This window comes from Diospyros lotus, chromosome 8 (genome assembly GCF_014633365.1).
Source record: "Diospyros lotus cultivar Yz01 chromosome 8, ASM1463336v1, whole genome shotgun sequence".
Classification (NCBI taxonomy): Eukaryota; Viridiplantae; Streptophyta; class Magnoliopsida; order Ericales; family Ebenaceae; genus Diospyros; species Diospyros lotus.
In genome coordinates, this window is record NC_068345.1 from 38,263,321 (window position 1) to 38,276,088 (window position 12,768).

Here is a 12,768-nt window from a genome sequence, read left to right on the forward strand (position 1 = left end):
GAGAATTTGTCATTCCTTTGATAAATTGTTAGATGAAAATGGCTGAACATTAGGAGTGAGCAAGAGTTCGGGTAAATTGAATAAACCGAACCAAATCGACAAGTTCGATCGATTCGATTCGATTATCTATTGCCCAAAAAGTCGGTTATTTGGTTCGGTTAACCAAACTGAAGTTGTGCCACATACATAACCTCCTCTCCCCCCCCCCCCCCCACTGAACTAAACAGTGCGCCATGTACCCCTTCCCCCGGGCACCCGAGTTAGAAAGTCAACCCCCAACCCCTACCCCAACTCGACAGGCAAGAGCAATTCGCTAATTCTTTCAATCCTTCCCTTTCATCCGATTTCTAATCGAGCCCTAACCTCCACCATTTAGTTTCGCTGGTGGCTTCTGTCGTCTGCCTTCGAAACCCTAATTTAAAACTTAATTGTCAAAAATAACTTTCCCCGTCATCATCGCCTCGCCCATTGATCCATTCTCTTGAGAGAAACCGAGAGTGAGTGATTCCCTAACCCTAACCTTAACTTGTTTCTTACTTGTTTTGCCAACGACGACGAGTCGATGACCAAGAGTGAGATCTCTATTTAGATTCAATTAGGTTTTCATTTTCGTATGGTTTTCCTTTCTTGTTCATTTGTTCATTCCTTATTCATTAGATTCAGTTAGGTTTTTGTATGGTTTTTTCTTTTTTAGGACACTATTACAGTATTACTTACTTCATTCAAAATGGCCTCAATGTTCTCATCTTGCAATGTAAGTAAAATCCTATATGATTTGATTTTCTACAAGTTTTATTGGGAAACTGAAGTTATTTTTTAAAAAGAAATTGAGCTTAAAAGAGAATGTAAGATATTAATTAGATTATCATATCAATTTCATTTATGATTGTATTTATTCTTTGGATTTGTCTAAATTAGATTCTCTCTTAATTACATCAGGTTTATACGTGTTTTGGATTTAATTAAGACCAATTTGTTAGGTTTAACTCTTGTTTATCTGTGTTTTGGATTTAATTAATTCCGGAGCTGATATCCATAATTTATTTCAGCTGTTGTGATTTCCCTTATGCTCTTGAATTTAGATCCATTAGTCTGTGTTTTGGATTTATTGTCTGTGTTTTGGATTTATTGTTTGGATTTCTTCTTGTTTTGAGGGTATGAAGTAAGTCCATATAACCAACAATTGAAAGACACCAACTATTAAAGCTAATACTCAAAGAGATGATGATAGAAATGTTTTGATATTGTTTTAATTTTTACTAATAATTAAAGATATTATAAGATTTGAATTGGGATCATAGTAAATTTAAATTACTAATTATATTATAGTTAAATTTAGTTTTGGCCTAAAACTAAGATTCATAATGTAACTTTCTATTAAACTCTTGATATTAATTGTCTCTTATCATTGTGGTATTACCTTAAAAGTCCCGCACTGCCATAGATCTCGTTGCAAATCAGAAAGTGCACAACTCTAATAAAAATGCACACTCACAAATGACTGAAATGAGCATATAAGTATGCCTGCCAAGTCAAGTCAAAATTGCAACATATTTGATGTATAGGTTGTTACTTAATTCATCCTCCGGTGGGTGCTCTTTGGAGACTCTTGACAAGCTGGTAGTATCACCAGGAATTGTTAACTAGAAGCTTGCCACTAAGCCACCAATTAACATAAAGTGATTTCAATGTATGTTTTCTTCTTTGTATTTGAATGTGACTATGTGAGGATATGTTCAACAGATGTCAAACTCTAAAGAGAAAAAATAGCAGCAGGTTTCCTTTTCTGTATGTGAGAATATGTAACATATGTTCAATAGTGTTGTTTATGAATTTTAATAATGCTTATATGTATGGTTTTTATGTCATTTTTTTGACTATGAGGATATGTTTATTAGGTTTTGTTTTTGTATGGTTTTTATGTCATTTTTTTGTAGAAAGATAGTAGTAGCAATTTTCATTGTTAGTTAATGGGTTTAAAGTTAAGAGATAGATACTAGTAGATATAGTAATCAATAGATTTCTTGTATTTGAATTCGATTTGATACGTCGATTATAGTTTGTTTTTGTTGATTGATTTTGATTAGGTCAGTTATTGTGTTAATCGGTTCGATTTTTTGGGTAAAGATTTTAATTCAGTTATAAAAAATTCATGTTTGATTATTTTAACTTCGGTTAATGTATCGGTTCGATTATAGGTTTAGATTCAATTCGGTTCGATTAGTTAAATTCCGTACACCCCTACTGAACATTAGAATGTCACTCATCCGTCAAATTTCTTCTTAAAATCCTGCTAATTCCAAATAATCACGCGGGTTTATTCATTTTACATATTATTACATTTATTTAATACCAACTTTATGGACCAAAAAGGTAAAAGTGAGAAACCCACGTGGCTCCCATCCCACTTGTCGTGGTGACGTGGCTATTTTTAATTCACCAAAATGTTTTGCACGTGCAGATAGCGAAACAGGAACAGTGGACTTGACTCACGCGTCGTCGTTCCATTCAAATCCGCCCATCAAAATGGTTTGCGTACACGACTTAAATTTACTGTAACACCCTTCAAATCAACATATAGCTATTCGCTATTATCGAAATTTAAAATGGAAACAAGAAAAGCCCTTACCAGTCACGAGTGAATTAAAATATTATACTTAAAATTCATGAATATTAGTTTTTTAGAGTTTATTTTCTTAAATAAAAAAAATTATAAGATATTGAAAAGTAAAAAAAATCTAAAAAGGCCACAAGAGGCTAAAGATTATGAAAAGAAACTAATAAAACTTTGATCTAATTCTTAAGAAACTAATTGTGTCATAGAATTCTTAATACTATGACACAATTATAGCATTTCTAAGGGAAAGGGTCACCGGTCTGTTTCTCAATTCATAATGCACCATAATTGTGTGCCTTAATGAAGGGTTTTTTTCATTTTAAAAAAATAAGATCAGGGTAGAGTTTGTAATTTGTCAATATGAAAGGATCCCATCAATGGTCGGACGCCATGTATGCCTTTAATATATAAAAAAAATGCTTGCTTATTTCCAGGCAAAGGAGAATATAATAATAGACCCAAAAAAGGTGTGCAGTCACTGTTGGATCATTATCTATAATCATTGTTCTTAGCTTTTGCCCTAATTGATTATGTAATTATCAAAAAAAAAAAAAGGATTAAATTTAGCGAATCATTCTATGAGAATATCTTATTTTCTAATTATAATTATTATTCAATACATGATAGACCGGCAAAACATGGTTATGAGACAATTGATGTTCTCTTCTATTAAATTTTCTTGTTATGTGCGTGTAATTGAACACAAATTTCAAATAATTTAAGATTTATGAAGCAAGACGTAGTCCAAAGGTTACAATCAAAAGCGTGGCCTGGCCTTGTTGTGGCAGCAATGACATCCACATTAAGCTATGTATTTTGCTTCACACGCAATTATATTGCTTCCCCTTTAAAGCTAGCCATCTCTCACTGCCACAGTGCCACTAATCAATTTCTCAATTTCCCCGTGTTAAGTATTAAAGTACTAATGAACTGCTGAATTATTTTTTATTAATAACAGTGTTCATGATAATATTACCCACACGTTTTCAAATACAAAGTCCGCTATGTAGTCTAGGTGAGCGATTTCACCTTTTGGACCATAGTCTAAAAGAAAGAAATATTTATACTTTAACCCCTTTGTTATGTCTCGATCTCACTTTATTCCCTAAAAAAACAAAACAAAACAGTATTCAATCATTAGATACCAAAGGGTGGTCAATTTATTTATTACATATCTGTTTGTTTAGCGTATAAAAATGAAAGTCTTGAATCATGGTTGAGGGGGTCAAAGTGTGAATACCCGATGAGCATTAAATAAATCACTCTCATGGAAAACAGGTCTGATTAAACAAGGTCCGGCTGAAGGTTTTCCGTGAAATGTCAATAACAAGAAGGGTATTTTCGCCAATAAAACGATACCCATTTACACGTAATAATACCCATATATAAACTCGGAAGGCCCTGAAAGCTTCTCTAATTAACATAATCACAAGTCCCATTTCTCCTTCTGGCCACCATTAATGGACCCAGAAGCAGTCATCAACCTCTTCGATTTCTTCTGGTTCGCTCTCGGAATCTTCGATAAACAAAATTCTGGGAAAAGCCCAGATCAGAAAATGCAAGAAAACAAGCAAGAAAACAAGCAAGGAGCCAGAACTTCCAGCCTTCCAATTCTTGTGAGGTCCAAGAGCGACCTGTTGAGCTCCATGGCGAGCTTCAACCCTGATTCTCTATCTCCAGATTCTGTTCTCTTCACTGCAAATATCCAGACCGTTTGGTCGGGAAAGGGAGATGTCGAAGAATTAGAAGGAGAAGAAGAAGCCAAACAGCCATCGGTTCCGAGGAAAAGGAGATCGAAGAAGGGGTTTACGAAGAGCTTATCGGACCTCGAGTTTGAGGAGGTAAAAGGGTTTATGGATCTGGGCTTCGTGTTCTCCGAAGAAGATGCGAACTCGAGCTTGGTGGAGATCATCCCTGGGCTGCAGAGATTGGGCAAGAAAGATGGTGAGAAAGAAGAGCCGGCTGATGATGGGAATGTTCTCGATGAATCTTCTTCGGTTCCAAGACCTTATCTTTCTGAAGCATGGGAGGTTTTGGAGAGAAGAAAGAGAGAGACGCCATTGATGAACTGGAGAATTCCAGCTCTGAGTAATGAAACCGACGTGAAGAACAGCCTCAAACGGTGGGCTCACACCGTGGCATCCACTATTAGGTGACAAACAGTCTCTGAATCTTGATCTTTTCCCCCCCATTTTTGGGCGGATAATCTTTTGAGCTGATCATCAACCATGTTGTTGTTCTGGCTTTGGTTTTGATTTAATTACTCATCTTTTTGGTTTTAAGTTTTTGTATAATCTGTAATTGGAAAGAGAAGTACACATCTAAAAGGTTTTTTTCAGCTGTTGATTGATGGATTTGGTTTTGTTTCATTGCATTTCTTGGAAACATCTCTATTCTCTCATTGAGGAAATTCCAATTGAGCTTAAAGTTTGACCATTTCACCCGCATCTGCCAATTCAACCAACTTAGTTGAATAATTACTCGCTTTAATTGAACAAACAATTATATATAAACAAAAAAAATTTAAGAAAAAATTGGCTTACTAATGATAATATATTAACCAAAGGACTATCATGGGCTATAAAATGTCATTAGGGTTCTGTTTATTTGATACTCAGTTTGTAAATTTTTATGTTATGTGCGTGTAACGTGTTTACAGATACATATGTATCCACTAGAGAAGAAGAGGATAAGACAGTCATCATAGAGAGAGAGAGAGTGAGAGAGAGTGAGAGACACACACACACACACACAAGAGGCATGGAGGCTTCTACATTGATTGCGAGAATTCTCTGGATAAGAAGCTAACTTCAATCAGTTGGGGAACATATTCCCAATTATCTTTGCTTAGGTGTCCCGCCATGTGTTATTGTCTCAAAATCAGAAAACATTATCACAAAATATTCACATTTTTTATTAGTATAATAATTATTATGTTAATATAATTACAAAATTTTAGCAACATTTTTTTTTCTTTTAGATTTATAATTACTAATAAGTCGTGTTATTTTATATTAAAAAATTCCTTCTTTTTTTTTTTCTTGAGAATAAAAATATCAATATAACTGATGAGGGAATATTTATAGGGGGGGCAATTTTACTGTGCTACCCCTAGAGGTTACTATTAACTTAGAGTCATGTGTGCTAGTAAAGGCCAATGGGCGATCGCCACGTGTCAAGACTTAGGAGCTCCGCTTATCTTTATAATCTTTATTATGATTTTGAACTAGAAAGAGATAAAGAGGAAGATTAAGTCAACCAATGATATCTTTAAATATCTCAAGAATTATCTCTATTAGGGAAGATTATCTTTTCTCCCCATGAAAAGGGGATCAACATCTCTTTTTGAAATATATCTTATCTCCTAAGGGAAAGGCTAACGGACATCTATAAATAAAGGACAACCTCTACAGGTATGGGATCTGACTCCGAAGGGACTCATATATTATTTTTCCATTACTATTATACTCCTCAAAAATCCTATGAACTGACTTGAGCGTCGGAGGGATCACGGGGAGCAAGTCCCCACCCTTTTTGCAGGTACTTGGTTCAAGACAGAAGAAGGTGATCGGCTCCGCATCATCAATAACTATTATGAATAGTGCCATGATTATGAATGGGCAGTATATAGAATTGGACGAGAAATCTCAAGTGATTAATATATATGGAAGATGTGTCACTTTGGATTTAGACCCAAAAGAAGAAAGATGTACCTTAGATCTACGTTGAAATGGAAACTATAACATAAACTCCAACTAATTAATGATAAATTGATCAAATTCCAACTAAAGCAGAACATGTAATTGCCAAAAGTAACCCAAAACTTATTAAATAATATGAATTTTAAGTTAAAAATAAAAAAAAATTATTGATTAGATAAAATAGTACGAAGTAAGCGCTCCTCTTCACAGACCTTTTACATTTTTTGTTAGACCAAACTCATATTTTTACTTTTATATTTTCACGTTTTTCATGTAATTATTTAAATTTTTTGTTATTTTAATTATATCTCAATACTTGTATTTTGAAGTCAATTTAATTCATATACTTTAATTTTTTTTGATGTAATAATTTAAATTTTTTATTATTTTAATTATATATTTATATCTATATTTTTGAATTAATTGAATTTATATATTTTTATATATAAAAAAATGAAATGAGTCAGCATTTTAGATGAAAACTTTAATTGAAAAATGTAAATCTAGGAGTTAATTGAAAATAACAAAAAAATTAAATCATTATATGAAAAAAAATAAGAAAGCAGAGAAAAAATATGAATTTGTTCTTTGTTTTTTCTAAGTACAAAATATATTAAGAATATAATAAAATAATTCAATTACTCTCTTAAAAAAAAACCTACCAAATACAAAATTCGAAATTTAAGACAATAGAATCTAGGAACCACCAAACTAAAGTTTCAGTGCCCCAAATCAATAATACTGAAAGGGTTTTAATTTTGACCAGAAAAGCATCTTCCAGGTCATAGACCTGGACACGTATATATATGTATATGTATATGCAGATGCTGATGCTGATTTCCAGTGCTGTGAGAGACATGGAAGAAGATAAAAGCTAGCCCCTTGCCTCAGGCTCAGGCTTCTTCTGAGACTTTTTAATTCAAAAGCTGCTTTCTCTGCTTCTGCTGCAGAGTTGTTCTTTCTCTCTTCTCTTCTGGGTACGGGTATGGGTTCCTCCCTTGGTCCGAGCACTCACTCTCTTAATTTTGTTAGGAGAAATAAATTTGGGAATATCTTTTCAGAACATCGGAGTTTGAATTTATAATTTATTGAAATAATATTGACATATTACTATTCATCTCTTGCCATCCAAATTTTGCCCCGAAGGGCTACCCATATGGAATTCTTTTGTTGTGTCTTGTGTGTGCCTATAGAGTTATTTCTCCTTCTTTTCTTTTACTCTTTTTTTTTTTTTTTTTTTTTTTTTTTTTTACACATTTGCCTTTGCCCGACCTCTGAATTTTTCCTATTTATGGGTTCAAACGTTTCACTACTTGTCATCTTCTAGGCCTGTTTGGCATACAATTTTTTTTGAAAGCTTTTAAACTATTCAGTTTTTTAAGTGGTTTAAAATTTTTAAGTTATATAACATTTAAGTTGATAATATATTTGGATAAATATACTTTTAACTTATTAGTTAATAATTATGTATTTATTTTGAAATAACTGATAATATATTAGAACTTAATAAAAAGATGAAAATAAACATGTTGTTAAATAATATAATAAAAAATATATAAATAATAAATTTTAATAAAATTAAATTATAAATTAATATCTAATAATAAAGTTTTACCAAAATTATATATAATTATTAAAAAATACTAATACAATATATATATATATGTTACATATATATACATATACATATATACTCCGACGAAGAGGCAAGCACGGGTGATGGAAGTGAAGGACGATCGGTGATAGAGGCTAGAGGCAGTAGACGATGACCGATGGAGGAAGTATAGGTCCTTTAGGATATGGTTACTCAAAAAGATGGTGAATTGAGTGTTAAATTTTTTGGTAATTTACTTAATTAAAATTATTATTATTTAATTTTAAATAAATTAAGATTTTGTAACTATGTATATGTGAGTTTGAGATTAATAAATTACAAACCACCAGATATAATAAGAATAAATAAACGAGACACGAGACAATTTATAGTAGTCTGGTGTTTCCACACACACTTACTTTACTCTCCGAAGATCTTAACCACCCTTGAAGTTCCACTAATCTCACCAACGTTTCCACACTAGCTATAATACCCCATATTTTATAGTTTTAAGTAAGTTTAAGGAACTGAAAATCGGTTTGAGAATTTAATTAAGTAATTGTCGAATCAATAGAAGAGAGTACCTTAAAACGTAAAAATCCAAGGAAAAATGTATGTCATTGGCAAGTATCTTGAGACGAGATTTATGGCATTGAAAGAAATCTAAATAGAGACAATTTTCATTACAACTATGATTTAGCCTAGAAAATCGAATTATTGTAAGGGACTTCTGAAAAGTCAACAGAATCAGGAGAGGATTTAATTTTTTCATAAATAATAACACTGTAATGGTTTCATGATGAAACAAAAGGATTCGCGATCAAATCGAGATCTTACATATATTCGGGCCTAAGTGTAAATTGTTAATTTTGGCCCTAGTCAAAAAGATATTTTTTCTAAATATTTGAGAATAAAATGAAGAGTTTGGAACTAATGGGTCTTAATGAAATTGTTGAAAAACTTAGGGATTTCAAGGAAAGACCCAAAATGTAATTGAAAATTTGAAGGGGGGTCAAAGTGTAATATCAAAAAGTTGCAAAGTGTGAAACTTGCAACAAAAATCGATCGTCGCACTGTGCACGCCTACCACTAGCTGACCAACCGCCATAGACATTCAGAAGTAGGTCCATCATCGCCTAGGCAACTTCGTGATCAAGCTTTGGCCGCTGATTGGTCAACGAAAGGGTCAAAAATGCCTATAAATATGGGTTTAAAATCGAGGGTTTTCATTAAGATTGAACTTCAAATTGCTCACGTTTTGGAGAGTGTGGATAAGGGGCTTTTGTTCCTTGTGTCTTAAAGAATTTTTTAGGAGAATTTGGGAGGTTTTGATGCAAATTTGAATGAGATTTAAACTTGGCCGCCATGGTGATCGGTCATCGAAATTGAGGCTTTGGTCGTTCGATTGGAGCATCTTCGATGGGTTTTTTGAGCAAAAAAATGTACCATTTGGATCGACTTGAAGATATCTACAAGGTGGTGCGATTGGGAAAAAAATTTGATTGTCGGTGGCAAGGGGTTCGCCTGAGAAGACAACCAACGTGTGTAATACACGCGCAAGTCTTTACGAGCAGGGCGCGTGGCTAGCACGCGATGGCGTGTGGAATGATGTATTTTCTTAAAATTAATTTTATTATTTTTTAAAAATTATTTTATGAATTATGGTGGAAAAAAAGTTGAGAAAGTATTTATTTTGGAATTATTGAGGGAAAATAGGAAGAAAATAAAATGAAATTATGAAAAAATATATATTGATATTCCTTTAAATAAATATAATGTCTAGGAATTGTTGAGACTTGAGGTTGAGTAATAGTACAATTATTTAAGGCTTAGCACGAGAATCAAGGCATTTTGAGTTACGTTCAAGGTAAATGTTCCTACCTAAAACTTAGTTTATTGTGAGTGGTTCGACCTTATACTTGTTTTGTTTTATACAATTAGTTTGACCTGTGATAAGTTGATTTCATGTGGATGGTTCATCGAAAATATTTATTTATGCGTCCATTGAAATGTCATTTTATGTAATGCATCATTACATGTTGTGATTATGGCATTGGTATGTGTGTTGAAAATAGGTAGTGTTTTTGGGTTGCTTTTGAGTGGGAACGTAATCTCTGACGTGATTGTGATGTGCCAGGTTCCAACATTGATGTTAACTCTCTTGTGACGGGAGTGGTAATGATTATTCCCAAGGTGTCAGGGAGATACGTTAATGTTACCCTTCTTAAGCTAAGACTACGTTATGCCAATGTGTTAAAGTGGTTACATTGCCTTTAGAGATATTGTTATTTCCCTGTGGTATGGGTTAAACGTTGTATATGATTCTCTTGGGTTGAGATATGTCAGGATATGTCAATTGTTTATGGTTTTGCATATATTCATGAAAATGTTTTGAACTCTCACTTAAATGATTCAACATCTAATTTGAACTATATCCCTAAAATATTCAAACGTTCCAGGTGAAAGCAGCAACACCAAGGGAAAGAGATTTTCGAGATGTAACCGTTATTTACATATTAGATCGATATTAGGTCTTTGATTATGTGCGAAATATTTAGTTGTTATGTATTTTGTTTTGAAAATGTGATGTAAAACGATGGTACAATTTGTATGTTATAAACGAAGTGTTTGCAGTTATGTATCATTTGAAATTTCGATCTTACTTCTGCATTTATGATGATATTAGCTTAGCTTATTGATTATTGAGTTTGATATGCTGAGAAGGTAGAATGAAATTGTTGGCGAATAATTTATGTATGTTGAAAAAAAAAATTTCTGAAATCTTGGGTTAACGTCGTGATTGGGAAAAATGAGGTGTTACATTAGCTTATTTTGAAAATTATATACACTTTTAGATTACAACAGATTTTAGGAAAACCACTAACATCAAGGTTTTCTCTTTAACTTATCTTGAAAACTAGATACATTTAGATTTTTTTTACGGTTATAGAAAACCACTAGATAAAAGTTTTCTTCTTAATTTATCTTAGAAATTAGATATACCTAGATTTTTAAATTGTTCTAGAAAATCAATAAAATTCACAATAAAAATTTATGTGAATACAAATATGTGTTCACACTTGAATACAAATGAATAAGCAATTAAGAAAAAATATACAAGGTAATGAAAAATAATTAAATAAATAAGTGACATTGGTTCGAAGATTGGATTTGGCTTTGCGATATCTTTTTCTCCACTTGCCTTGCGGTTCTTTAATGGATGTACAATTAGGGGCGGACCTACACTTGAATTGCCTTGGGCTTCACAATTAAAATTAATTTTATATTAAAAAAAATAATATAAAAAATTAATTTTTAATAATAAATTAGTCTTAAAAAAAATTATAGCCCACCCCAAATTTTGTGATGTATAATTTTACATGTTAAAAAAAAAAATTCAACCTCTATTTACATAAATTTTTGGATCCGCCCTTGTGTGCAATGCAGCTTTGAGAGTCTTGAATTTTTTGCTTAACAGTATTTAAAAGTTTGTGGGTGCTTTGGATGTATAATAAATTATGTTACAAATTGGGGTGTTTATAGGTATTTTTAAAAAATCACTATTTATAGTGGTCAAATCACTATTTACTATTCATTATAACATTTTAAAAAATATATATTTTTATATAAAAAAATTTATGCATTTTAAAATTATTTAAAAAATATATTTTTATATAAAAAATAATAATTTTGGTAATACATATAGTATGCCAAAATATTTTATAAATTAATAAAAAATAATTAGGTGCAAAATATTATTTTTCTTAATTATCAAAATTTAATTAAAAATTAAATAGAATAAGTTAGTTCAACAGAAAGAATCAATGAGCACGACCAATGGAAGTTGGAGGCAACAACCAATGATAGCTGAAGACTATGGTCGATGGGGGGAGGGACGACAATGGGGGGAAGATGGACAGACAGTGGGGTGACAACAATGGTTGATGGTAGGGGCAATGACAATGGCTGACAATGATTATCGAAAAAATTGGAATAATTGGTGACGAGAGGCAAATGTTGAAGAAGATGGGTATGGCTAAAAATTAATAAAAAAAAAATAAGAGTAAAATGATAAAATATTCAATCAACACAGCTTATTTAATAGCCGCGTTTTGCAAAACCTCTTCTCTACCAATTTTTGCAAAATGTTAATGTAAGTACATTTTAAACACTCTTATAACAAGTCAAAATATTTTAGTCAAATAAATTAGATAACATAAAAGCTATAATACCAATTTATAAGCGATGAACCCGCCTAGCCAAAAAGGCCCTAATTCACAAGATGCATTCACACACACAAGAAGTTGACTTCAAAGACTATATATATGACGGTGACGTTGAGTGAACCCACCAACTAATTTATAACACCTCACATTGAGTCTGTTGATCGCATTAGATTGTTAACCTGATAATAAAACACTAGTCTTTTTATATATGAATTAGAAACAACTATTCGTTGGCACGGCGGAGACATCCTGATCGCCTCATTTTTATATTTTTTTTGAAAAATATGTCAAAATTAGTAAAGAATAAAGTACACTGTACATTATTAACAATTTAATATAAATACAGGAAGCATTCTTTACATTTACAAGAGAATTAAACTACAAATGAAAATTAAAAATAAAGCAAAACCATTGAAGCTGTGCAGTCACAAGGTTAGCACGTGGCTGACTACGAATGTGGACTTGACATTGAACGAGAGCTAGCTAGCTAGTAGGTAGGTGTGAGACAGCTTTTTGTGGAGTGGACCCTAGCATTGGCTACCAGCTCGTCAACAAAGAAGGTGTTATGTTTTTGAGTATCTTCATCACCGCCAGTAGAATTACAGATTATAGGGGATACTAATGAAATAT

At 32.2% G+C, this 12,768-nt stretch overlaps 1 protein-coding gene across 1 annotated transcript; it reads left to right on the forward strand.

Annotated features, from left to right (window-relative positions):
• Nucleotides 1–4,077: 4,077 nt before the first annotated feature.
• Nucleotides 4,078–4,773, forward strand: LOC127808648 (uncharacterized). Its single transcript, XM_052347217.1, has one exon. It carries the CDS (start codon nucleotides 4,078–4,080, stop codon nucleotides 4,771–4,773), a length of 696 nt encoding a protein of 231 aa, XP_052203177.1.
• The last annotated feature ends 7,995 nt before the right edge of the window (nucleotides 4,774–12,768 follow it).